Genomic DNA, 25,934 nt, shown 5'->3' on the forward strand with positions numbered 1-25,934 from the left:
AGGGTTTCCCGTGGATTTTCCGGAATAAAATATTAAATAGGCCAGCCGATCAGCTCGAGTTTTAGCGGCCAATATTGATTATTATAATTATTTGATCTACTTTAAAGACTCCTCACAGAACGCGTATTGTGCGGTCTGCAATACAGGTCATAATTTCTCGCTACATGGCATTGCCCTTTATGGGAATATGTGACGAAGTATGAAACTTTTTCCGCAGTCAGTAACAAAACAGCGTATACTCACGTTACCCCCCAGTGCGCGGGTGGTTTGGCACTGGAGCTGATGCTGCCGACGGTGGGCACGGGCGCGAGGGAATGTGTGAGGTGCGTGGAGGTGGGCGCGGCGGGCGTCGGCGTCGGCGCAGCCAGTGGCGCGGCTAGTGGCGCGGCCAGTGGCGTGGCCAGTGGCGTGGCCAGTGGAGCGGCGAGTGGAGCGGCGAGTGGCGCGGCCAGTGGCGCGGGTAGTGGCCCGGGCAGTGGCGCCGCTAGTGCTGAAGGTAGAGGTGCGACTAGGGGTGTCGCGAGCGGCGCTGCGAGGGGAGCCTGTGGATTGGATGATACAGAGTTCAGTTAGACGATTCATCCGTAGATGGTTTATTAATTATGAAATATTTTTTTGCTTTTGTTCAGCAATTTGAAAAGGCTTTCACCACTACTGTCTGGGTACTCTAACCATTATGATTATCACAGATTGATATTAACAACTAACAGCTGTCTATAATACTAACCGGTATAGGAGGGGCGAGGGAGACGGCCAGCGGCGGTGCGAGCGAGACGGCGAGAGGGGGCGGGGCGAGCACTGGCCCCGCCCCGCTGCCTACCGCGCCTGTGACCACCGCCGCCGCCGACGACACCGGCGTCGTGACGCTCGCCCGCGATAAACTGCTTATGCTACTGCTGGAATGAGTAAGGTAGGTCGTTAGAGACTAGAGTACATGTATGGTTAACTTTACACAATTAGCGAATCCATAATGATTGAGTCAACTGCGCAGGAGTTGATCAAAATAAAGTAAATATTTGTACGTAGCGATCAACGAGGTGGTCGATACCCGTTGCATGAAATATAAGAAGGCCAGCAGTGTTATGGAACATCTTGGGAGCTTCATAGCGCGCGGTACTTCATAGCAAACTCTGGACCTGGAACTGGAGTCTGTATTGCCCAGTCAGAGCATCACAAACATTGCCAACTGCCCATGCACAGGGTTCCCCGGATATATTGAATAAGTACACAAAATGGTTACAGTAAAGAGCCTCCCTGAGGGACGAATCAACTAAAACAACCATAGATATGGCAATAGACTCACCTGAAGCTATCCCTCTCCCGGCTAGGGCTGTGTCCGCGGGGCGAGTAGTGCGGCGCGCCGGCGGCCCCCGTGGAGCCGGGCGTGTGGGGACGCACGCCCTTGGGCGTCTTCGGAGCGACCAGCGGCGACGCCGACAGACTTGTCCGCTGGAATTTTGTAAAGAGTTTATTAGTAAAATGTTTTGGCATAGGTTTTGTCGTCTGTAGATCGTTTATTGACGAAGCAGTGACATATTCTATTGGCATAACGTCTTCATTACGGTTAAGCATAGGAAATAATAATAACATACCTAGTATCAGTAGTAGTAGTAGTAACATACCTAGAGTACCTTAGCCAAGCACTGCACTTGGCAAGAATTAGCTTGTGCCACTGCTTCGTAAACGATGTATACGTTACAGTAACTTTCGATTAGATCATGACCACAAAGGCTATCACTAGGACCTTTGCTTCTAGAATAAAACACATAAAGATTTTTAAGGAAATAGAGATAGATTGAGGTAAAAAGGCTATAATTACCGTATCAGCAGAGTTCCGTGGCGAGGCGGCCGCCGGCGGCAGGTAGGGGCTGTGCTGCAGCGTGGTCGCGTACGGCGCGTACAGCGGCGGGTACGACGCGCCGGCGTACGCGGCCGGCGGCGGGTAGCCGTTCGACGCCACCGACGTCACCACAGCGTCTGACCGAGAGCTCTCGCTCGTCACTGAAGCACTAGATGCTGGCGTTGACGAGACGAGACCCGGGTGCGGCGCCAACTTAGCAGTCGACGTGAAGCTCGAGAACGCGTTCGAACTCGACAAGCCAATAGGAGGTGGCAGGTGGCTCGCCGTGGACGCTATGTGATTCGGCGTCGACATGTGACTGGGGGTCGACGCTATAATATGGTTCGCCGTCGAGCCTAGGTGGCTGGCTGTCGACACTAAGTGGTTAGGCGTCGACACTAGGTGGTTCGGCGTCAGTCCCAGATGGCTTGGCGTCGATCCTAGATGGTTCGGCATTGGTCCTAGATGATTTGTCGTTGATCCTAAGTGGTTCGGCGTTGGTCCTAGGTGGTTCGGTGTTGAAACTAGGTGATTTGGCGCTGATCCTAGGTGGTTCGGCGTTGGTCCTAAGTGGTTTGGCATCGATCCCAGATGGTTTGGCGTTGACACCAGGTGGTTTGGTGCAGACGTTAAGTGATTTGGCGTTGTCGATAAGTGGTTTGGCGTCGTCGACAAATGGTTGGGCGTCGTTCCCGTATGACTTGACGTTGTGAGGTGCGTCGGCGTCGAGGACAGATGCGTCTGCGTGGGGAGGTGGTTGGCGGCGGCGGCGGCGGCGTGGCTGGACGCGGGCGGCGCGAGGTGCGGGTGCAGGGGGTGCGGCGGGTGCGCGGGGGGCGCGCTCGGCGCCATGTGGCTGGCCACGCTGAAGGGGCCCAGGTGGCCCGGCCTGCTAGCGTACGGCCCCGCCGCGGAATGTTTCTGTACACTCGCCTGACTCTGATACGGTACCGAGTGATTGTGAATACTGGAACTTAAACTCGAGTTAATGTGACTAGAGCCGATCGGGGGCAGCGGGTAAGGGCGCGAGGCGGGCGCGGGCGGCGTGGGCGGGCGCGGCTGCGCGGGAAGACTGGTGGCGGGCGCGGCGGGCGGCGGCGCGGGCGGGCGCGCGTGCAGGTTGAGCGGCGCGGCGGCGGGCGGCGGCTCGGGCGCCTTGCCGCGCGCCGTCTCGTGGTTGGTGTGGCGGTAGTCAGGCAGCGCGGCGTGCGCGGGGTAGGCGGGGTGCGAGGGGAAGAGCGGGCTGGGCGCGGGCGGCGCGGGCGTGGGGCTGTCGGCGGCGGCGCGCGCGCCCGCCTGCAGCTTGGCGGCGGCGGGGCGCTCGGGCGTGGCGGCGCGTCGCGGCAGCTGCGTGGCGGCGTGGCCGTCGGGCGCGGGGATGTGCGCGCCGGCCGCGCGGGAGGGGGTGTCGGCGCGGAAGGGCGGCGGCGGCAGGGCGGGCGGCGGCAGCGCGGCGGGCGCGGGCGAGGGCGCGGGCTGCGGCAGCGGCGCGGGCGCGGGGCTGGCGCTGCCGCCCACGGGCGCGCGGGACAGCGCCAGCGCGCCCCCGCTGCCGCCGCGCGCCACCAGCTCGTTCTTGCCCGCGCCGCCGCACGCGCCGCCTCCGCCCCCACCCGCTACCCTGAACAGTGCATTGGCCTCGGATACCTGCAATTTTTCATATTTAATATTAATATCTGGGTGCAGAGCAAAATGAAGTCGGTATTCTGCCGATTTCTACCTATGCCAAAAAACTGACTCGATAAGTAGTTATTAAAATACAATTGGTATATGAGGAACGCGCTCCGCCCACGCGGAAGCGCGGTGCCGACGCTGTCAGGATTGTAACTTCAACAATATCAATGCGTCTGGCAGATAGGTGTGCCCGTTGTGTGCCAAAGATTTTTTGTAACATACATATTTTATGCTGAATGATAGTGTTTTAATTTCACTAACGTGATATAAAAACATATAAAACTTCTTTATACTTTATTTATTACTGAGTTCAATGAACTAGATTTTTTTTTCTACAAAGACCTATTGTTTTCGCTAGATCGAAATAGAATGTAAAAGTTAAAATAACATTGTTTCTTTTATAAATGTTTCGTTAATATTGAGTTGGATGAGAATGCCGTGGACAGATTCTTCTTCTTCTATCGTGTAAATGCACTAAGCTAACTTCCTCCAGTGTTTTGCTACTCTTATTGCGAGATCATTGGCCTTCATCAGGTCTCCTTGACTGCATAGGGGGCATTAGGACACTCTATAAGGTGGACAGATTATTAAGTAGCGATTCTTGGGAGAGGCAGAGAGATGAGTAGGTACGACTAGTATTATTTTTGAATACTAGTATCCAGAAAAGATTGTCATATTTCATACAGATTAACATAAATAGTTATTTTAATTACAAAAGATAAGGTTAATTTGAAGAAGTTAGGTTTTCTTAGCAAATTACTCACATCTTCCATAGACGCATCGTGGTACCGCGGCGACGCATCGGGACTAGCCTGGAACAAAAAAAAACATACATCAATACACTGCCTTAAAGTAATGTATCCATCAAACAAATATCAAGTACCGGACGGTGCAGGCAATTTAAAATAGTTCCGTAAATAAAACAAGAATAAATAAACTCCGCCAACGAACCGATACAGCTTTTACACGAAAAATTCAGAATATGAAAGCGAGTGGATTTCTCCCCTTGGATTATTCAAATCGAATCACTCGCGTGCGGTACGCCGGCTTATTTATGAATCTACCAAATTTATGTTGCTGCTTACTGCTAAGCTCGTTTGATTCACATCACGTAATACTTTATATACGAGATACCTATTACAATTCTAGATTATTTGTTTCAATTTAAATACTGAATGATTAATGAATCTAGCGCAGATGTAGAGAAGTGGGGCGTATTTATCAATCTGTGCATGTCAGATGAAAATATTGAAGCCAATAAAATGAAAGTAAGATGAAGGCGGAACTTTGAGAATTTCAGATAAACCGTTTTCATAACTTTTAAATCTGCCAGTCGTTCCGGCTGCGAGGCGTACAACTTGGTAACTGGTATAATATAAATATTGACACGGAGGTTCAACTCGAGTAAGTATGTGCTTGTAAGTTGCAAACGAGTGGGGCGAATAAAATGGCTTTTCAAGCTTTCTAAGCGCGTCGCGTCGCCGCCCCAGCGCCGCCCGCTCCGCGGCTTATTAGCATGCGACGAATGTCGATTGTTCTAACACAATGTGACCACGTGCGGGTTTTTTATTCATCATCCACAGATGAAATCACGTATGACACATAAACCATAGATAAAGGAATTATTAAACAGCGCCAAATTTGTTCAGAATTACTATTAATGCTTTATGAAGACAAGATTCTCCGGTTTATCTTCTCGTGATAGCATTCATGATTCCATGCCGACGGCATTCATTCACATCGTTAAAATGCTGAAGGTATTAATTATAGGGTTTAAAAAGGAAACTATCAGCTATTAAAGTTTATTACTCCTGTTTATGAAAGAATCAGACTTATGTTGAGCAATTACAAGATAAGAGAGAACGCAAAAGACACCGGCAGTTTATAAGAGGGAGAATGGAAAGTAATTACGGGAAGATATTTACGGGCGGGCGTCGAGAAAATGGCTCAATAAAACTAGCTGAGCAACCGCACGCTTTACGACTGCAGCGATTCACTGCCCTTGTCTTTCCACTCGATATCCATATTTAATTGAATTGTTTTTCGAAACGTCCATTACCGATTTAATTTCATTATAGCTCGAATTTATTATTACTGTTATTCGAAACGCTCAAGCGATCTACGTGCAATTTAAAATAATAAATATCTCCCCTAAATCTTCAACAAAGTTTCCGAGGCGACCCCCTAAACAGGGTGTTATTATGTGTTGTATAAAAGTTAAGAAGTCGTTTATTGATCGTGAAAGGCTGGGAATAAATCGCCTGGAGGAGGAGAGCGTTCCGGCAATTGAATGTTTAGCGTTATCCGGCTCGGAGGAGGCCGCCGCCGCCGCCGCCGGTCGACGCTCCGACACAATGGAGTGATAAATCAGGTATGGGAGGCGCGTGCCGGCTGCGGCCACGTCCGGTCGCAGTCAAAGGCCGGCCGCCCCGCGTCACCTCCAGCCAGATATTAGCGCGATGACGGATGCCGTGTTGGCGGGCAATAATAGTTCCCTAGATCCCACCTCCGAGCCCGAAGCACGCGCGACTTTAAATAAAACCAGCAATAAAAATAAACGACCGCATTAGTCAACGATGTCAAAATACACTGAATGTTAACACGCATTGAAAATTAAAGTTGTTTCTGTCCGTCCTGTCTCTGATTTATGTAAATATAATCTTTACATTGTAAAGGCGCGATGTTTTCGAAACGCAGCATAAATTGATAGATTTAAGACGGTAAAAATATTATAAAGTTATTATGTTATGAATAGACTGAAAGCGGTTAACGAGCAGCTTTTAAAATTAATTAAGTTTCGGGCCTGAAATTATTGAATTAATTCTATTCAAATTATGAATTCAAAACAGATAGCGAGGCATAATCTTACGCTCCCAGCCCGGGGCGGGTGGGGGCAGGCAGGGGGAAGAGGAAAAATGGCCTGCCAGCTTCTCGCCCCTCATTCCGAATTCTAATACTTTCAAAAACTTTTAATAGGATACGACTTAAAATTCAAGAAGATCGTTTCGGAGCGGAGTTCAAACACGCTGATCATAGCCCGCGGTAACTTTGTACAATAAAACTCGCATTTAAACAGATTTTAACAAACCACCATTAATATTATTCAGTGATTAATTTCAGTTTACCACATATAATGTATTTACAATGCCGCAATATGCAAAAACTCAGTATACCTTACCTACCTATGCTTTATCGAAATATTTTAATTTAATTGCATGAGTAAACAATTGCTATTCACAGTATTCGAGGTAAAATAGGATATTACATAGGTATTAACTATGCCATGCAGTAAATGTTTAATTAATTTATTTATTTTGATTGTTTCGAAGTTTACAGATAAATAAAATTTTACCTATGTAACTGGGAATATCCACTACTTTTAAATGTATATCGTGTCCGGTCATATATTTTGTTTTCATTCACTCGGCCGAATTGTCTGTCGGATTGCAATTCGTAAAGAACTATGAATATTTAACGCCGCGACGGCTCGTTCATGACCTGAATACAGTGCGAAGTACAGTCAAACCACAAATCATAAGAACAGGTACATACACCCAACCATACAATTTAGACCTATTTTTTAAAAATAAATAATTTAATTTATATTTATTATTTTCATTTGCTCCGATTAAATATCGGTACATCATTCAATTAATCCGTTTTAACCCTTAGGAGTATTTTTCTTTTTAAGAGCCCCTTATCTGAACAGAGAGTAGTTTGTAAAAATGTATGTTCACCAGAATATGATATATGTTATACGATGAATAAACATTTGACTTAGATTTTTATTAAAGCAAGGCGGAAAGTTATTTAATATTTTTATACATCTGAAAAAGTGCTTTCACCGCAATACGCAAAAAAAAAACGTTTTCAGCTTCACTATTTGTATAGTTTATACATGCGTCGAACCATACAATACAAGTCAGTCATTGTGACTGGCATAGTAATAGTTGTTTAACTTTTATACACGTATTGTGCCGTCACATTTAATACAACATGACGAAACACCAGGTGCTCTTGACGCTATTATATTTTGAAAAGTTTTATTTGATTTGAAGTCGATAGGTTTACCTCTTATTTTACAATGTTTCTTTAAAAGACAAGATACTTAAGTACATTTTGAGTAAAACTTAAGAATTTATTTAGAAGTATTTTTTAAAATGCAAACCTGTAGGTAGGTATATAGGGTGTGGATGTGTCATTTCAGGAGAAGCATTTGAATATACTTGACATACTGAATAACTTTCACTATGGGGCCAGCTCTGAATTCACTGATTAACCCTAAAGAAGTTCAATTAAGAATTTCCATCCTGGATACCCCCTAAATTCCCGAGTTTTTATATTATTATCATTCCCAACACTCGAGAGAGCCAGGTGCAGGTACATACACCTCCACTGAGAATATAAAATAATAGAATACCCCCAGCAGGGGAGTTCCAGAAGCGAAAAACGCATACAAAATTTATAATCACACTTTTAATATTTTACTAGATTATATTTTTGTAATCTTATAAAACCTTTTTTTATCTAGGTATATTTCCGGCTTCGTACCTTGATGTAAATTGTTGAAAATTATATTCGTTAAGCACCTATTCAGTAGGGTAGTACCGTATATTAATCGCTAGAGCTATCAGATCGGTGTTAAATGTTTTGTACCAATTAATTATAACGATCTGTATCGGCGGCGGTTATTCATAATTAAAATTCAACGACTGCAATTTTAAAGTTTATTGCGTCTTGCTTGTTAATACCGTTATAATTTGATAATTGATAATTAAGTCGGAATGAGATACTTAAGTTATATTTTATACGTATCTAATAAACAATTCGTGGGATCCGATTACATTAACATGTATTTAAATAATATTACAACCATTTATATCTATAAGTTCACAGGCTAACTTCTGAGTTTAGTAGTGTTATAAATAAAAAAGTATATTATACTAATTCCCTATGCATATTAATCCTCTATTAAAGTTTAGAATCCGGTTCAACAGTAGCATGTTAAAGTAACTCGTAACTATTATCTATGTTAACATAAATGTTTATAATAATGGGCTGTGCCCGAAAATAAAATTATGCTGGATATCTTTTCTGATACAATAGGAATATCAGGTTTCTTATCAGTACTATTCTGTTGCTCTCTAGTGCAAAGTAGAAATAACAAACAGTAATATATCGATTTATTGTAGCTGATGTAAGCTGGTAGCATTCGTAACGCGGGAGTTAAAATAAAATATACTATAAAAGCTAAAAGGCGTAAAACAAACAGATGCACAGGAAACAGTTTCAATTTGATCGTATCAGAGTGTATTACGTTGAAAATGCACAACAAGCAGTGGTTATTTCACGCCTCGTAAACTTAGCACGGAAGGGTCCATTTTTAACAATTTTTGTGAGCGTGGGCGGCCGCGGGGGCGCGGCGAAGGGGCGCTTTGATTGTGTACAATCTGCAACCCCCTTTGTTATGGCGCTCTGCCTTCATTTAATTTAAACAGTTTTATGACCATCTGCGGCCTCAAAAGAAACTTCATCTTGGCTTGTTTGTCTTTCTACTTAACAAAGAGCTAATAGCACTTGGTAGGTTGACAGTTTAAAAAGTGTTGTACCGTTTACGCAACTTTTGTTTTCTTGGCACGCTTACACAAGACGTTGAAAGTTGGAACGGGCTAGTGAGTGATCATTTAGGAGCTAACGATCCACATTCAATTACGGCAACAAACAATATCGTAAATCCGAACGGCGGAGTTGCGATTAGTGGAGCTTATTAACCTATATGGATGAATATTAACCGTTGAATGCTAGAGGCTATAATTACGCCCGCCGGTCCCACAGCGTACGGCTATAAACATCCAGTAGAATTGTAGAGTAATAGCGGTAGCAGTAAAAGCTACGCGTGTTGGCGTGTCGTGACCGGACGCTGTTACGATTCTATTAGCTTTTCGATGGCAATATGTGAAAACGAAATCGGTATGCTTTGTTCGCGTTGTTTGCGCCTCGTTAAAATTAATCCGGCTTCGCAGCGGGCGGGTTAACAACTGTATGAATTTCAATTTAAAGCTGGAACATCAACAACCATTATTTATTGTTTTGTTGAAATACGCAATCTTGTGAGGGATGCGACATTTATTTGACATCGAACGGATCAATTTGTAGAGCAATAAAACGATTTGGATATGATTGACATTGTACGAGAATAAAATAAATATGAAATCTATAAACAGATTTGTCTGACGCCAATGCAATCAAGATATCAATGCTAAATTGAATAAAATATCAAATAAATTTAAAATTTAAATGAATCTGAAATGTGAGTGGGTGTTTGGATTGATATTCATAGATATAACTTATCTTCAACATACTTATCAATATTAATTATATCTTTTATTAATTCAAATCCATTATTTATGTTTAAAACAGTGTCTACAAGCTTTGCTGACGGGTCATTGCTGGCAGTTACGTTTATCTTTTGCTACGTTTTTTTAGTTTTTTTCCCTGATGTTAGTTCTTACAATGTACCTGTTGCACAGGTGAGTCCTTCTTCTTAGGGGATCTTTCCTTCTCTGCCTTGGAGGCTGTGGTCTTGTCCTTCCGGCTGGTCACCGCAGCCTCGCCCTTCTGTCTACTCTTCTTCTTACTTTCTTTCTTCCCCCCGCCCTCTGCATTGCTTTTCGGAGAATCTTTGATCCTCACAATGGTAACTGTTTTAAATATCCACTAGCAGAGATACACTTGGCACATAAACTTCACTACCTTTATCGGCTTTTCATATTCCACTTATCACAATAGTATATCACTTGCGGCGAAATTAATAATATTGACACTTTTCCTAGTCAATAAACTTTATATCACAAAAATATATCACTTCACAAAAAACAAACTTGCTGTCAAAATCCAATTTCAATATCACTGCAATCCTTGAGCACTGTAATCCAAATCCGTCGTTCCGTAGTGAAGGTAGGTCCGTACGCGTAGCGATCTGTCAGCTGCGAGGACAAAGGAGCTCGCGTCGCGGCTGGCATGCGGGCGGCTCGGCGGCCGCGGCGGGAGTGAGCGCCGCGCCGCGCCCCACCCCCCCGCGCACGCGCCCGCCCGCCCAACTCTTCCACCAGACACATCTTCGCGTCCGCCGGCGTACAGATGGAAAATGATGCGGAAAATGTGTTTTTTCCTCACACATATTCTTTAGAGAATAAAACGAGCAACAGTGTTACATTAATTTGCCCACTGCTGCCATTTTATTTTAGCTAGGAAAATTTGCATTTTCATTTTTATGGGAGAAGTATTGAATTCAGATCTTGATCTTTATGTGTAGGCATAAACCTATTTATTTTTAATACCTTCCTTTCTTCTTTGATAGACACTGACGATGTTAATTTTTATTTATGATATTCAGCAATTTATTACTATAGCCATAATCATACATAATGTAGTTTAAATACAGGTGTTTAAAGTGAAAAGTGGTGCTCACGGTCGTGTGATGCGGGCAGCGGCGGCCACTATTAAGACATCACTAATTAGCCGCACCGACCGGGCGCGCCGAGATGTTGTTATTTACACTGCACGCTCACCAACCGGTATTCTCGATTGACATTTTAAAATGTGACATTTAATGCACTGTTTAATAATTGAATAGAGCTTGACACGCATCGATCCACATTAAAATAAATGTATGTCAGGATCGAAAGCCAACAAGTAAAAGACGATAAACGTGATAAATTCGCGACATCGTACCGAATGCAGTGCGTTTCACAGCAATAACGTATTCTTGCGAGGCAGTAAACTTGTCGTAAACCGATATATTTATACTCGTTTTATAACTTATTGGTTTACGACAGCGATTAATGCGGTCGCTGCATGGAGACCATAACCGAGCGAGGAGTGGCAGTAAACCCAGTTGCCGGGCCAGTTCCGCGTGCACTCCATTGAAGCCGCGCGACGCGCACAATACGTATCCACACCCCACTATTTACTTATTCATTCTTACTTTCCTCGCCAAAAAGAATTCCATGAGTAAAATGCAATAGCTCCGACGATTTGTAATCAAACCGTCGAATAAAAAAGTATAAACGGTTGTCGGCGTCCTAATATCTTAGTTTCTTTGTGTAAATGAAAAACAGAAAAGTCTCCGTTGAATAAATCATTCCCGTAAGAAATAAAGACGGAGAAGCACAAAAGGTCGTAATAAAAGCGCTCCCCATTGAAAATATTAATTTGAAATACTTTATTCGGGGAGGGAAAAAAATAGGATAAAAGAAAATTTGGGCCTTTTATTTCGCAGGGCGACACCGAAGCGGAGGGGATAAGCGAGATAAATCTCGACTCGAGTCGTCTTCAGACAGCCAGGTAGCTGCATATCAATACATATGTACTCACTACAGCGATCTGTCTCTCCCTCCAACTGCCGACATTATTTCACATCGAGTTTATATCACGTAAAGTATTAGCCATTGATTCCGAGGGGAAATTAAGTGGATCAATCTGCGTGTACAATCCCACATAATAACGCGAGGTATAAGCTGTTCGAGTGGTTGGATTATCTTCTTTGTTTACCGTGTTAAATCTCGAGAGATGGGGTTGCTTTATCTTTGTAGCCAGCAAATCAACATCATTCGTGCGTGTCGCAGTAAATCAAATTTCCGCACGGTATTCTTCAAACAAGTTTTTATAGTTTGTATGACGTTTATTGAGTCGTTCGGGTAAACTTTTTATTTGGTTGTTGCATAATACATGAATGGCTGCAGGGTGAAGAGGAGCTACCATGGCAACATTTGGCATCTGTTTAGCTGCGCGGAACGTACCTGCCGCGGGCGAGCCTCCCCTCTCGGCTCAGTTATATTTAAAAGCAATTTGCATAATTAAATTGGAAATGTAATGGAGATTCGGCAATTGATCCGAGCGAGCTGCAACGTTGCATATTGTGGTAATAACAGACTAAAATTTACTCTAAATTTTCCGCCGCTAGGTACCTATTGTTTATTTTATTCGTTTTATTTGTCGTTTGATTGGTAGGCTTCCGATTTTGGTCCGGCATATTTATGTTCGATAAAACACAGCACGCATTTGTCGAAAATCGGAAAAAGGCTTCATCCGCATAAAATTCAATACTGAAATTCCAATTTATTTTTTCGACAAACATGATACCGGGAAATGAAAACACTAGCACACATAAAATGTTTTCCCTCGGGGGTCCGCGCACAAAAGAATGATTATGTCGAATTTCATAACATAGTCCGAGCCTCAATAAAAAACGCAATACATAATATTTATTGAATTCATACATATATTTGTGAATCAACATTATTCAATTGCAAATAGGTTTAAACTTGGCTAAATGTCGTTATTATATTATTCGTTGTTCCAACTGTTCATAAATTTATTCAGTGAAATTACGATTTCATTCGACAACGAAACGCAAACAAATTTCGACAAATAAAAATGATTTTGTAAAATGTTAACGTTGAACTGCGCAAGTCGGCGAGCCGGAAATTCGCTAGCGAAACACTGTTATTTATTTTCTCCTCTCGTATTCCCACTTTCCAATGGAAAAAGCTTATTCATTTCATTTTCATCCAATAAAAACGTTTCTAAAAAACAACTAACACTGGCTTTGAATTCTGCCGGTAATTTCGGGATAGCAAAGTATCAATCCGGTGTGGCTGTTATACGTTTTAATGATGGAAGGATAAAATATGACTTGAATACGTCTGACGTGAAAAAAATATAGTGGCGCGTTGGAGGGCGCCAGCAGCTCCTGGCGTTGATTACGCAGATTGAAATCACTTCGCCCTCGCGCCGCCCGTTAATGATGTAATAAAAACGACGCTTATCGATTTAGCCGCCCGTTAAGAACGCTCCAAGGCATCATAATTTATTATACAAACAATGTTGCGCGATGTAAATTACAGTACTCGGCAGTGGAATTATGTAAGTACAAGATTTGTAACCGGCCGGCGGCGGAATGACAAAAGTAATTAACACTTACGATACGATAGAGCCGAGGTTCACGCTAGACCCTCGCCGGGTCGGGTGCCTTAATGAGGGCTAGAGCGGGCCCCTCGATAACGATCACACTTTCATACCGTTTAGCCGGCGTTATGCTTAAACAAACAGCTCTGCTTGTGGTAGCTTACCAACCAGATAGATATACTTTGCCCAAAAGCTATTATGCTAAAACAAGTGCTATCTAACAAATAAAAAAGGCAATAATACACTGTCCTCTTAAATTTACTGCCAACTTCTTTACATTCTGCAGAACTACAAGCCTGAATGCTAAATGGCTACGTAAATATACTAAGGTTTACACGACAGTCGGCTATTTATTCGAGTAGATAAGTTTTGCCAAGAAACAACCACGATGACAAACGAGAATGGCTATAAAGACAGAGCGCGAAAAATAATAAATAAACACAAGCACTGCTACTGCCGTGATACGGTATTCAGGACAGTTAATGCCGAGGAGTTAAGAAGTGTGCCCGCAGTGAGTCTAGACGCGGTCGACAATACACACGTATACACAGGCAGGTGGTGGTTTCCAATTGAGGGTATTTCCGAGGCAGATTGCGGCACGATTTATTCGGGGCTCGTTCAATTTGCGGTCGAGTTATATTGTCAACCCACGCTTTTGTTGAGATTCCACGGAAAGTTGCTCCATAGTTATTTTCCGGGTATGGCAGTAAGCAAGTTTATGAAGGGTATTGCAAAATATACTAGGAATAGGAAACAACAATATTTAATTTTTATTTTAGGCTTGTAAAATTCTCAGTAATTTGAAATAAATTACAGAAAATAACAGCATATTTTTTGCGGTAAGTGTAAAAAGAGAAAGCACGGAAAAACATATTTGAAAGCGTATTCTTGGAGTGGCCGCGACTCATTAGGAGGCGACGGGGCGCGCGGAGCTCACGACACATACAAATAAGTTAGGTGACGAGACTGCGCGCATTTTGCATTACAATGTTGAGGTTAGTCATTTGCCAAAGCATTGGCAGTTGTTGCAAGAAAAATAGTGAACACAGAAGGGAGATTTACGAGCGTAGCTATCACAGATGTAGTGTTGTTGGCAAAGAGGACCGCGGGCGGCATTTGCGGCGAGTTCCGAGACGGCACAAAGGGAGCTCGGGAGGATTTGTCACGAGCTGCTGTAATCTGCCGCGACGCCCGCCTCGCACTTTATGAGCGATGTTGAATAACCGATACATCTCATACCGATCGGCAACAGATATCAATTATTTCAAACAACTCCGAGATTTGAGGTAATATTCAATAACTCTGGTCAACTCTGCTGTACATACCTACTGCAGTTGCACTAAAAATTTATTGAGATACCAATACTTCATTGGTGGTACAACGTCTAATGTATAAAGTTACTAAGTCTTTGCTCTATCTAGTTTTTAATATTTTCCTTACAAAATAGCTTCTTATTTACAAAGCTGTTCACTAATGTAAATATTTAGAATAAGCAAACAAGGTATTAAATCACAAATCAGCTAAGTGATCGATTAGCATGTAAAAACACAAAGAAATATACCTATATACTTATTCGAGGCAATAAACCACTTACTATAATGGTTTTGTTGAGTAAATACGCGGTTTAACATTGAAACGAACGAAAGCGTTTTGAATTTAATAAAAACGGATACGGTTCATGCTAACAGGAGCATAACCTCCCGGAGCACACATTGGCTGGTCGGTAACATGCAGTGAGCACCGCAATCGCGCTCACTTGAAGAAAAGACCGGGGTAAGTAGTGGCAGTGGCGTGCAGCACTCCTGCACTCGAGGACGCAGCGCGAAGCGACATAAAATTTTCAACGACTCTTACGAGTATCCAGCAACATTATCTAGCCGTTTGCGACTACTCCCATCTCCCCGCTTCCTTCATATCCTTTGAATAAAAATTCTCCAGAGCGCAATTGTTGTTCGCAAAAGCTTTTTACACCGGTGCTTGGGCGAGACATTTCATAATATGCGTGTGTTGTACTGTACCTACATTGTTTATTGTTGATTGGGTTCACAAAAATATTTCCCGACATTTATATTTAATTACGGCCTTTTGTTTTGCCGAAATCGAATACGTTTTTCGTTGCTCAGTATCCATAAATAAACGTTAAATTTTGTATTCGACATAAAATATTTGTCAGCGACCGCACATCGAGAATTCAACGAAGGTATGTAAATAAAATAGACGTTCGACGTAGGGTTGCCAACATTTTTTCACCAAATTATAGTATATTTCAAAATAAGTTATAAAAAAATATAGGACACTAAAGAAAAATATAGTACATTTTTTGAAAATCGAATAAAACACTAATTTGTTACTCAGTTATTTTTATTTTTGTAAAAATTGTACTTTTTCGCACTTTTTGCATCTTTTAAAAGTTTTTTTATCTAATATAAACGTATTAAATGCTTTTTCGCACTCTATGTTTAAGTTTATAAAAATAAAGAGCTAATTTTTTTATTAGTTCGAGCTTTGCTCGATTCCTTTCTTCCCGCCACTTGATGTTCATAATAGAAAAAAATCTTTCTGTAAACGCCGAAGTGGCGGGAATAGAAAGTAAGAAGGCTATTAAATTATAAATATTTTTTAAATTATTCTCAGATTTTTTAAAAATATGTTGCCATTTTTGGCCAGTACAAAAATTTTGAAATTCAGGACAATCTTTAAATTTTTGCAATATTTCATTAACAATTAAAATATCAGAGTAAAGTTCATCCATGTCGATGGCCAACTTCAATTTTAAGTTGAGAACGTCCACAACAGATTCACAGGCATCAAAAGATATTTCTTGTTTTAAATTAAATTTTTGTACTTGCTGTAACCAATTATTATCCTCAAAATTAAACCATTTATCTAGGTACTTTAAAGATTTATCTATAAATACTCCAAAGTTTTCTAATGGATCAAAAGTTTGCAATTTTTTTTTTATTTGCAGACTTTGACGTTTGACGCTTCACGTTCGGATACATGTACAGCCCGTCCGCCTGCATCTTACGCCGCGCCACGCGCCCCGTCTCGCAGGTTTTGAGCGCGAATTTTGAATTCATAATAGTTGAATTGTTTGGAAAATGACCTCGCGCATCGTTTTATTACTGTGAAAAGTGTACCTACTGAAATATAGTATTTTTGCGTACTATATTTTAGTTCAACAGTATATAGTACGAAGAGCCAAAATATAGTACAATACTATATAATATAGTACGGTTGGCAACCCTAGTTCGACGGGACGGAACATATTCAGAGTAAGTAAATATGTATGAACAAGAAATTTATGACAAAGATGTTTCGCTCTTACGAAAGTTCTCAGCTTGTACGTTGTATGTAAGTACACCAATTTCTGTATATAATATCATTGCATTTAAATGCAAAGTTACTCTTTTTAAAAGAGACAAGCTAAAAAACATAACGCAGACGAAAATGGTTACGTAGATAAAATAAATACGTTGTTTTCTCCAGCGCGAGAGGACGGTCGGTGATTTCAGAGGGAGGATTTAAAAAGAAAACGTAATAGCTTTATAACTCTGGCGCAAAAAGAGAATTAAGTCGGCAAAAAGAGCGGCTGAGAGTAAATACGAAGAGCGGCGAGAGCAGACTCGTCGAGACATATAAGCGGTCGTAATGTAGCAGGGGCGGGGGCGACTACTGACAATCTCGTTATAGACGTGAATAAATAATGACTGAGTATTAAGCTCGCCTTTTGCGCACCGGGAGGACCGGGCTGCCTTTGTTACGGTACACGGGAGCAACAATACCTCCACTCTCGGCGCCTACAGACACACACTACCGAAGGCTCAATACATTGTGTACAGACCACAGATTCCGGAGAAGCGGGTAGATAATATCGAACCTACAGTAGGAGGCAGCAGCGTATGGTAATAAACCATGTCCTAGCGAGGTAGTAAATGTATTCGGACAAATTGAGAATCATGGGACGTGTCCGACAAGTATTTTATGCATGACCAAACAGGGCACAATCGCGGGCTGATGACAACGAATGACCGCTGCGGCCCGCACTGCATACTTTGCGATCATATAAATTTCCTTGCACTTCGAACTCATGTTTATTCAGTGTATTGTCTTCGGACGTGGAAATTTAAGTTGGAATATCGTTCGTAAACTCTGCACTCGCCCTTGTTTGTGTATAAATAATTTACATTGTACGAAATTACGGTGGCAAATACTGCACATTTCCTTTGTTGTGCGCCGTGCTAACTGCGGAGGGTCGCCCGCAAGCCCAATTTATTCCGCTAATCGAGCCTCACCTCGCTCCGTAAATTAATTAACCCGGACTCAACCTCAGCATTTAAAATTCACAAATGATCCCCAACCTCTGTATAACTTCAAATTAATGCGGCGAGTAATGAAGATGAAAGATTCTTTGGTGGATGTGGATAATACATTTATATGTCAAGGCTGGATAGTTGTTCACATTCTGTAAATTATCTTTCTAGCTTGTTCAATGTTGAAACTTAAATATTTATTTTTGATATAGCAAAAGCCTTCCTCGAATTAGCATATCAATAGAGTTATATGTTGAAAGTTTAATGAAAAAATGAATTTCATTCACATTTGTCGCGATGAAAACACAAACACGGCGGCATTGTGCAAACAAAAGCTCAGCTAAAAATATTTTAAAAAAGCAACAATGGATGTTAAATACATACACGTAAAAATACCTACAGATTTAAATGACGTTGTAAGTAATAAACATTGCTCGGCTGCGTCCAGTTATGTGGGTTAATTGCGCTGTGAGATTTGTTTTTTTTTTCGCGGACAAGTCGAGTGTGGAGTTCAAAGCGTAGCGAGGATGGCGCGGGAGGTGTCCGCCGCCAGGTGCGCCGCCGCGCCCCCCGCACCCCCCGCGCCCCCCGGCCGGAATGCCACCGAGCTGCCAACGCGCCGCGACTCCGCGCTCCACGGCTCCGATCAAACTACTCACTGTCGCGCGACCTATCTGTCACATGTCACTGCAACTGATTCAAACGCAAATCGAATGGCACGCCGCATGCAGATCAATCAAGACCAGTTTTTTGACATTGTCGATTTCATTCAGAGCGTTCGGCTAGCTCGCTTTAAAAATTCAAACGTTCCGATACCTTTTTTCAAATAGGAGTCTAGGGCGTTTAACTGGAAGCGTAATCTAACAAAGCTTTGTTGGCCAAGCGCGTTTGGTCAGAGAAAGACAATTTCAACGAGAGCTTTGTGCGCCGTATCGAACTGAATGTCATAATGCATTCCGTGCGTTCAAAGGGAGTATAATTGTGATGTAGCTGGTCCATTTAAAATGTGCAGTAAACGTGTATTCGCGTCTGCGTCGCCAGTCGCGCGACGCGTCATTGTTGCGCGATGCGAGCCGCGCGACTTGGTCGCTTGCCAGCCGCTTTGTTTTATCGCTCTCGCCAACTATTTGGCATCTGAACGATGTTTTGATCTAATGATACAGAAAAATCATTCGAGATTTTTCAATCTGTCATCGCCTAAGTGTTTCAATTTGAAATAAACAATTTTACACAGCCTGTTTTTGACGACCGTAATAAACGGCGTAAATAACTAAACACTTAGAATAGCTTTCCTCATTCCCAGAACACATTAGTTACTTAGCCAGAAGTCTATAGATACAACATTATTAATGTCATTAATTATCTACAATATTAATGATCGACAAAATAAAATTATATTATTATCATTAAAAGAATCATTGGTGTAAACAAGATTATTTTCCTTACCCTAGCCCTAGGGTGTAATACGGATCCTTACAAAAAACCAGCTCATCGTCATAAAAGTCTTATTAATTAATTACATCTTAATTCCGTTGTGCCAACTCCTAGCTACAGATCGGATTAACTTACAGAGCAAATAATTTTAATGCCTTGGTTTAAGGTCGTTATTGGCGCGGCCGGCATTCACTCGATCTCATGTTTATAAATACGTTCAACCGTGTTCGTTCAGTGTAGCTTTCGCAGCTTTTAATTTTATATTTATCTTTTAAAACTTCTCAATCCCTAGCGGATGACATAATTCTTTTCACATTCATTATATGAAATTTAAAACCAGGTTTATATAGTGTGATTAATGGAAATAGTATTTTAAAATAATAAAATAAAGATTACTATGATCACAACACAGTAATTTTACTACGCTCATAAAAGCTGTATTTATAACAACAAAAGATCGTTATTCAAATAGGACACCCGTAAATACCAGTGTATCCCAAAACAATAATCGCAAAGCAATGTTAGGCGACACACTCGTAAGCGAGAAAAGGAACGGATAAAAGATGTAAATGATCACCGACTACCAACTTCGCACGCCATTATACCGGGTCCGCTAATAAAATAATAACATCGTAAAAAACGAAGCAAGAAACCGAATGAGATAAAGAGAGAGCGTAATAAAAACAGTGCAATTTTAGGGGCATTTTGTCGAGGTTATATCCATAAAGTGAGCGGGGCAGGGGGGCGGGGGTGGGCGCCCCCCGCGCCCGCCGCGCAGCGGGAAGTAATGAATAAACTCACCCCGCACAAAATCTACCTCTTTTACTTCAATTTTACATTGAGTATGATCGCGGCACATTTCTTCATCGCCACCGCTCGATTAAATCGGATTTTTACACGCATGCACGATTACTAAATGAATACATCATAATTATAAAATATATCTGTCAGTTGGTTAGTTGACTATTAATCAATTTGTTAACATTTGTTAGTGGAGTCAAGCAACATAAACGTCGGGTAATTTGTCAATGGCCGGCGCGGGCGGGCGGTCCTCGCTCGCCATCTCGACTTTATTGAGTGTCATTTCCAGACCGTTTGCCCGTTGGTTCCCTTACCACTCAAAGGCCGCGTCTTGGCGGGATAACCGTACTAAAAGGGATGCAAATTAAGAATTATAGACTTTCAACGCGATTGTACGAAATAAATGTTAGGTAAATATTTGCTCATTTTCTTTCATAGCGTATCGTAACGATAAATCGAACATTTTCAGCTGGAAAATCTTTTTTATATAGAATTTTGTTAAGCCGGCAAATTGCAGACAGATTTTCTAAAAAGAGCTCGCCTTGCTTTTAAAAAAGCGAAATGGGGTGGGAAATACCACGACACAAAGTAAGCCCAACTGCAAAATATTTCCGAGCAACACGAGAGCTGTAAAGCGCGGGTAGAACAAAGATATTAAAGTGAATTTTCAAGCTCGCTCGCCGGGAATACAGGGAAAAGCGACGGAACGGCGCCACTAACTCATTTTGTTTGCTCTCCGTATAAAAATGTAGTTTGTATCTGGGCGGTGTCGAGGGCGGCCTGCGTCTGAATGGGGCCTATGTTATTACCGTCGCCGCGGCGGCCAACCCTGCGAGATTTGCACTAATCACACCAAATGTTCCGTTTAAGGGGATCAAGTATCTAATCCTGGATTATACAACCAGGTTCATTCTATCACCATAGATTATTCTGTTTTATTTTATCTATGAACACTTTATTGCACGTATATAAAATTACAAAAACATGAATAAATATAGTGAATGTAAAAAGCAATTTCTCCCAGCCATCCTTTGATTGGTTGGGAAAAGATGAAATAAACACATTTAATCAATTTGAAGTACAATAAATAACAACAATAAAACATATTTACTTTCTGTTTTCATTTGTCTGTAAATCTTTTCGGGAAGCCTCATCAAATATATTAACCGTCATAAAATCAAAAACAGGGAAAACTTTATAAGATCTCATGCATAAAAGTTGTTTAATGAGAAAATGCGATGGGAACAGATTATAATATTCCTCCCCGTCTGAAAACTTCAGGGTATTTCAAAATAAATTTACGGAGTAACATGAGTCGAAAAGTGGAAGGAAACTAAGCGAAACGACGAAAAGCAATGAGGGTGAATAAGGCGAAGCATAAACTCGCTTCGAGACGAAGTATAAAACAACAAAGTGGTCGACGCATCTCGGCATAAAGAGGGGAAATAATCCGAGACGACGATGTACTGAACCGAAGTACTATATGAACATATAAAATAATGATCAGTTTCTCGTCCCTCGCCAACGTTTATGACATAGCGTAATAACTCGCAAGATGTAGCACCTAGCCAATTTTGTATCTGTAATACACAGTCGTTTGATGGCTCGTAAACGTTTTACACTTAGCGCGAGCATTAAAAGCTGACACCGATATAAACTGAAGCGGAACATAAACATTTGTGAAATCGATGTCTCCTATCGACAAATTAATTTAAGTGTCGGTGAGAACGAGGTGGCAGTCGTGTCGGTCGCGGGTCGTGGGCGCGCCGTGCCGGGAGATGCCGCGAGATAGCGCCGTCCGCGTCGATAGCGGCCGACGTTATTTATCGCTCTACGTGCCGTCTGCAGCCGGCTCCCGGACCACCAGTCCATATTGTCGATCGAACAATTGATCTAAAAGGTCCCGGCTGCAACGCCCTTGAGCTCCGCGTAATGACTTCAATCGTTTCTTTCTTTCGTCCGTGATTTTATATTTGATTTATTTGTACGGCTTTCCGAATTGTTACTTCGTTTCCTGCTCGGTATATTTTATGGTTGCAGTAAAACGTGTAAAGATGGGGAGCAAGCCGAGAAGCAGTCGCGCTTTATCTAGCCTGATTGCATTATTACGGTGAAGCACAAGTCTGCGCACAGCCGAGATGCGATTATTATGCAAATGTAGAGCGTGTCCATGCGGCGGCGAACACGCTCCCCGCGCTGTAAGCGATCGCGCCGGTTCAATAGCTGCAGCGTAATAAGATAAACACGAGCTGAGGACAAAAACCCCTTCAATGAGCTCGCGAGAATGTTCACTGGCGATATTACGAGAGCAACTCGCTCCGGGCCGGTTTTACTCACTCCAATGCCTTTCCAAGCTCATTTTAATCTATTTGTGGCTGCTTCAGCCTTAATTAAATTACAGTAAACTGAGCTATCCCTATTGCATTCTAGTTTAATGCCGGCGGCACTATCAAAGGAAAATTTATGTTGAATAAAATCAGTAGTTCAGCAACGACACATTTACACAAGTAACGAGTGCTTCATATTTCATGAACGTCACTTTACAGCTTACAAGGCGACGATCGAAGCTGTGCCGGAACAAATTAATATTTATTTATGTATGACAGGGAGCGAATGCCGCAAGACGCGTGAGCGACGATAGCCAATTAGAGCTAGCATGTGAAGTGCGTTGGCAGACAAGTGGCTGCCTGCCACACGACGCTCGGATGTACGGTGCAACCGCGAATGGCTATTATTGTGCTTTATGTGGACACTTACCGGCTGAGCAGTCGAGCTCCCGGCTCTAACACGACTAAACACTTCTGCACAATAAACCTCTCTCTACACCACTTTAGCAGTATTTCAGTTTGCTCACTGACAGGAAACATTAAGTTAATACGCATTCGATCTTAAATAAAATAAAAGGCAAAAGGAAACGATTCGGAAGTACCCCTTCGCAAATAAATCTTCCGATCTGTGTGTAAATTGATACGGGGCGGCGGCGGCGTTGGGGAAGCACACACTTCCTGCGGAAATGCCCGGCGCGGCTACTGTTAGGAGCATACCCTTTTTTTGGGGACTGACCGCCCTCTTCCTTACTGTAAATCGATTTGTTGTGAAGCGGCAACTGTTCTAATTGGCCGCCTGTAAGCGAGCAATTAATCAGCAAGTTGAGAAGCTCTCCACAACACCCCAGAGAGCCGCCGCTGATGTAATACGCCGCTCGGTGCAGGCGGAGGGTAGCGCAGCACGTGTTAAACAACTGTCAACCTCCGTCGCCCTCTCGGCAACTCACCCAACTTAGATTACTTTATAATAAACCCGTGAAAGTTAACTTTCAACTGAATATTAAGATTGGCTGTTGTCGCGAAGACGGCGAATTATTAATGGGCGTTGAGAACAATTGGAGTCGGGAAACCGATTGGAGCGCTTTATCACGTCGTCGGCGTCGCGTGCTTGTTTTCCTTGTTTTCTCATGCCACAAATGCTCTAACTTGAGTCTGGAGCAATTTACAACGTAAATAACGACCGCTGAAACTTGAACCGTTAAAAGTCTTATCTTTTGCAAACGGATGCTCGCTCTACTCGTGGCACTTTATTTAATATTTTATGGCCATAAAATAGCTTGCGTGTAACAATTCGTGACTATTCCGGGGCAGAACAAAGAGACGAATCTCTAGCTATAACTACTAACATGCAAATCAAGAGAGCTATAAAAACATATTTCCGGCCATAAACGTGATATCAAGAGTACTTAATAATTGATCGCCCTCAAAATAAAACAAAGTAAAGAAAAGCTCCTCGACCACCAACTCGAGACTATCGGCGAACAAAAGCTTTCTGTTAATAGGGTAACATTCAATGGCACTCTATCCAATCGAACTAAGGGTGCTTTTCCACCAGAGATGTGCTATGCTTCGATGCTATGGATGCGTTTGATATCCACCAATCATATTACACCAAGCACATAGCTTAGCACTGGTGGAAACGGATTCAACTAAGATATGTTTTTTGTATGGAATGATGCGTGCTATGGATGTGTGCTATGGATGCGTGCTATGGATGCGTGCTATGGATATGTGCTATGGACCATCGCGAGTGGTGTAGCCGCCCCCGTCGTTTCCCCACTATCGATACATAGCATAGCTCGAGATGCGCATCTTTCTCGCACAGCTACTTTGCGGCGGCGCATCTTCGTAGGGCATCTTCCTCGCACAGCTACCTAGCGTAGTATTGGTGGAAACGGTCACATATTTTCGTAGCGTAGATATCACATCTTCGCAGCATAGCTGCATAGCACATCTCTGGTGGAAAAGCACCCTAAGAAAGAGGCAATCGGAAAGCAAGAAGTAAGCTGAGGGAGGGCACGTTCGCACAACTTTGTACTTAACACCTGTCGTGTGTGTGGGCGAGCGTGCGTGCCGTGTCCATGTATAAATGATGCGCTGCGAGGCTCCTTTGTCGTGTGTGTGCACGAGCATTCGGCCCAAGTTTGCGGTCGACTAATTACAGCCGATCCCGGGTCGCACACACGACACGACGTGCAAATAGCCGGGCTTATCTGTTCCTGTGTCGGTGAACCGCACTAGTGCAGCGTGCTTCTCAGAAACGTGCACTTCAATATTGTATTCAATATGCATTTTAGGTACCTAGTTGGCACAGCATACTATATTAGAATAAACTGCATGCTATATTAACATCACAGTGTAATTAATCTCTCGCTATGTCAGTTTCGTCATGTGATATTCGTCATAATAAGTGGAAACAGTCGCTTATGAATATTCCTCAACGAATTATGAAGATGTTAACGATGCGAGAGGCAATAAAAGTGAAGAAATGTGAGTGTACATATTTTGAATTCGAATTTTATCGTCGTATTATCTCCGTGATATACTCACTTGTATACAGGCTGTTACATTAGTACAGTATTATGTATTGAACTATTATTTTAAACAAAATGTATACTTACATTAATATGTTAACGATATACCTACCGTATGCCAATATAAAATTCATCCGTTAATCCGACAATAAACCGCATAAATCATGCTCATAACATAAGCCACAAGAGCACTACCGCAACTACAGTCAAAGCAGGTTGACATGCGTTTATCAGCGTACAGTCGGGGCATGAGGAGGCCGCAGCGCCGCACAAACGGAATCACATAGTGCATGCCGAGTGCGAGGCTGATCCGTCACGAGATACCTCGCTCGACCTGCGACAGAGTGCCAACACTCCACCGGCTAGATAATTACGGCCCTTTGACGCCGACCCTTTGTTGCCAGCAAAGTGGCAAAGCTTTTTCTGCTCCACAATGAGCGAGCTCCGCGTAATAAGAGATGAAATGAATGAAACGGAACGACGATTGTCACTCCGGAATAGCGATGTAATCACATTCCATTTACATTAGCGTCGATCGATTGACATCGCAAATATTTGCACGGCAATAAACCAAATCATTTGGTGAAACAAACGCTCGAATTTCTGAACATTTGGTGACTGAACCTCGTAATAAAACAGCTCGACATTTCCCTTTGCATTAGCAGCGAAATAGTTGAGTCGGGGGTATTGAAACAAAGGCTCGTGTTCGGAGTGTAAGCTGTGGAGTTTGTAAGCGAGATAGTTTAAGGTCTGGTTTGCATCGCGCCGCATCGCAGTTAGGTCTTATCCGAGCTGAGCCGGTTAGAGTCAAGCACGGGCGCTGTAATACCGCGAACGAACAACTTTCTGAAGCGAGCAAGCAGACAGGGGCGGGTGTTTCCACCCTTATCTGTCGTCTATGATCTGTTGTTGTCTATTGCAGCAAATTGAACTGAGAGCTGTTCAAGTTTCGCTTTATGAGTGGAGTGTTTCTTGACTCAGTAAGGCGGCTACGATTCTATACCAAATACCTATCTAGGTATACTATATATTATTATATAAA

At 42.6% G+C, this 25,934-nt stretch overlaps 1 protein-coding gene across 10 annotated transcripts in view; it reads right to left on the bottom strand.

The window, feature by feature from the left end:
* The window catches only part of LOC105381693 (fibrosin-1-like protein), a 68,013-nt gene that overhangs the window by 6,315 nt on the left and 35,764 nt on the right, over window positions 1-25,934 (bottom strand). For 8 of the 10 annotated variants that reach the window (XM_038115428.2, XM_038115426.2, XM_038115421.2 and 5 more), the window contains 5 exons: window positions 4,279-4,326; window positions 1,820-3,487; window positions 1,304-1,449; window positions 728-896; window positions 244-542 (listed from right to left, as the gene is read on the bottom strand). In XM_038115428.2, coding sequence (XP_037971356.2) covers window positions 244-542; window positions 728-896; window positions 1,304-1,449; window positions 1,820-3,487; window positions 4,279-4,326 — 2,330 coding nt within the window. Of the gene's footprint in view, window positions 1-243; window positions 543-727; window positions 897-1,303; window positions 1,450-1,819; window positions 3,488-4,278; window positions 4,327-10,033; window positions 10,571-25,934 lie in introns of those variants that run through there. The other 2 variants (XM_038115429.2, XM_038115424.2) reach the window with 2 other exon arrangements.

This window comes from Plutella xylostella, chromosome 8 (genome assembly GCF_932276165.1).
Source record: "Plutella xylostella chromosome 8, ilPluXylo3.1, whole genome shotgun sequence".
NCBI classification, from domain to species: domain Eukaryota; kingdom Metazoa; phylum Arthropoda; class Insecta; order Lepidoptera; family Plutellidae; genus Plutella; species Plutella xylostella.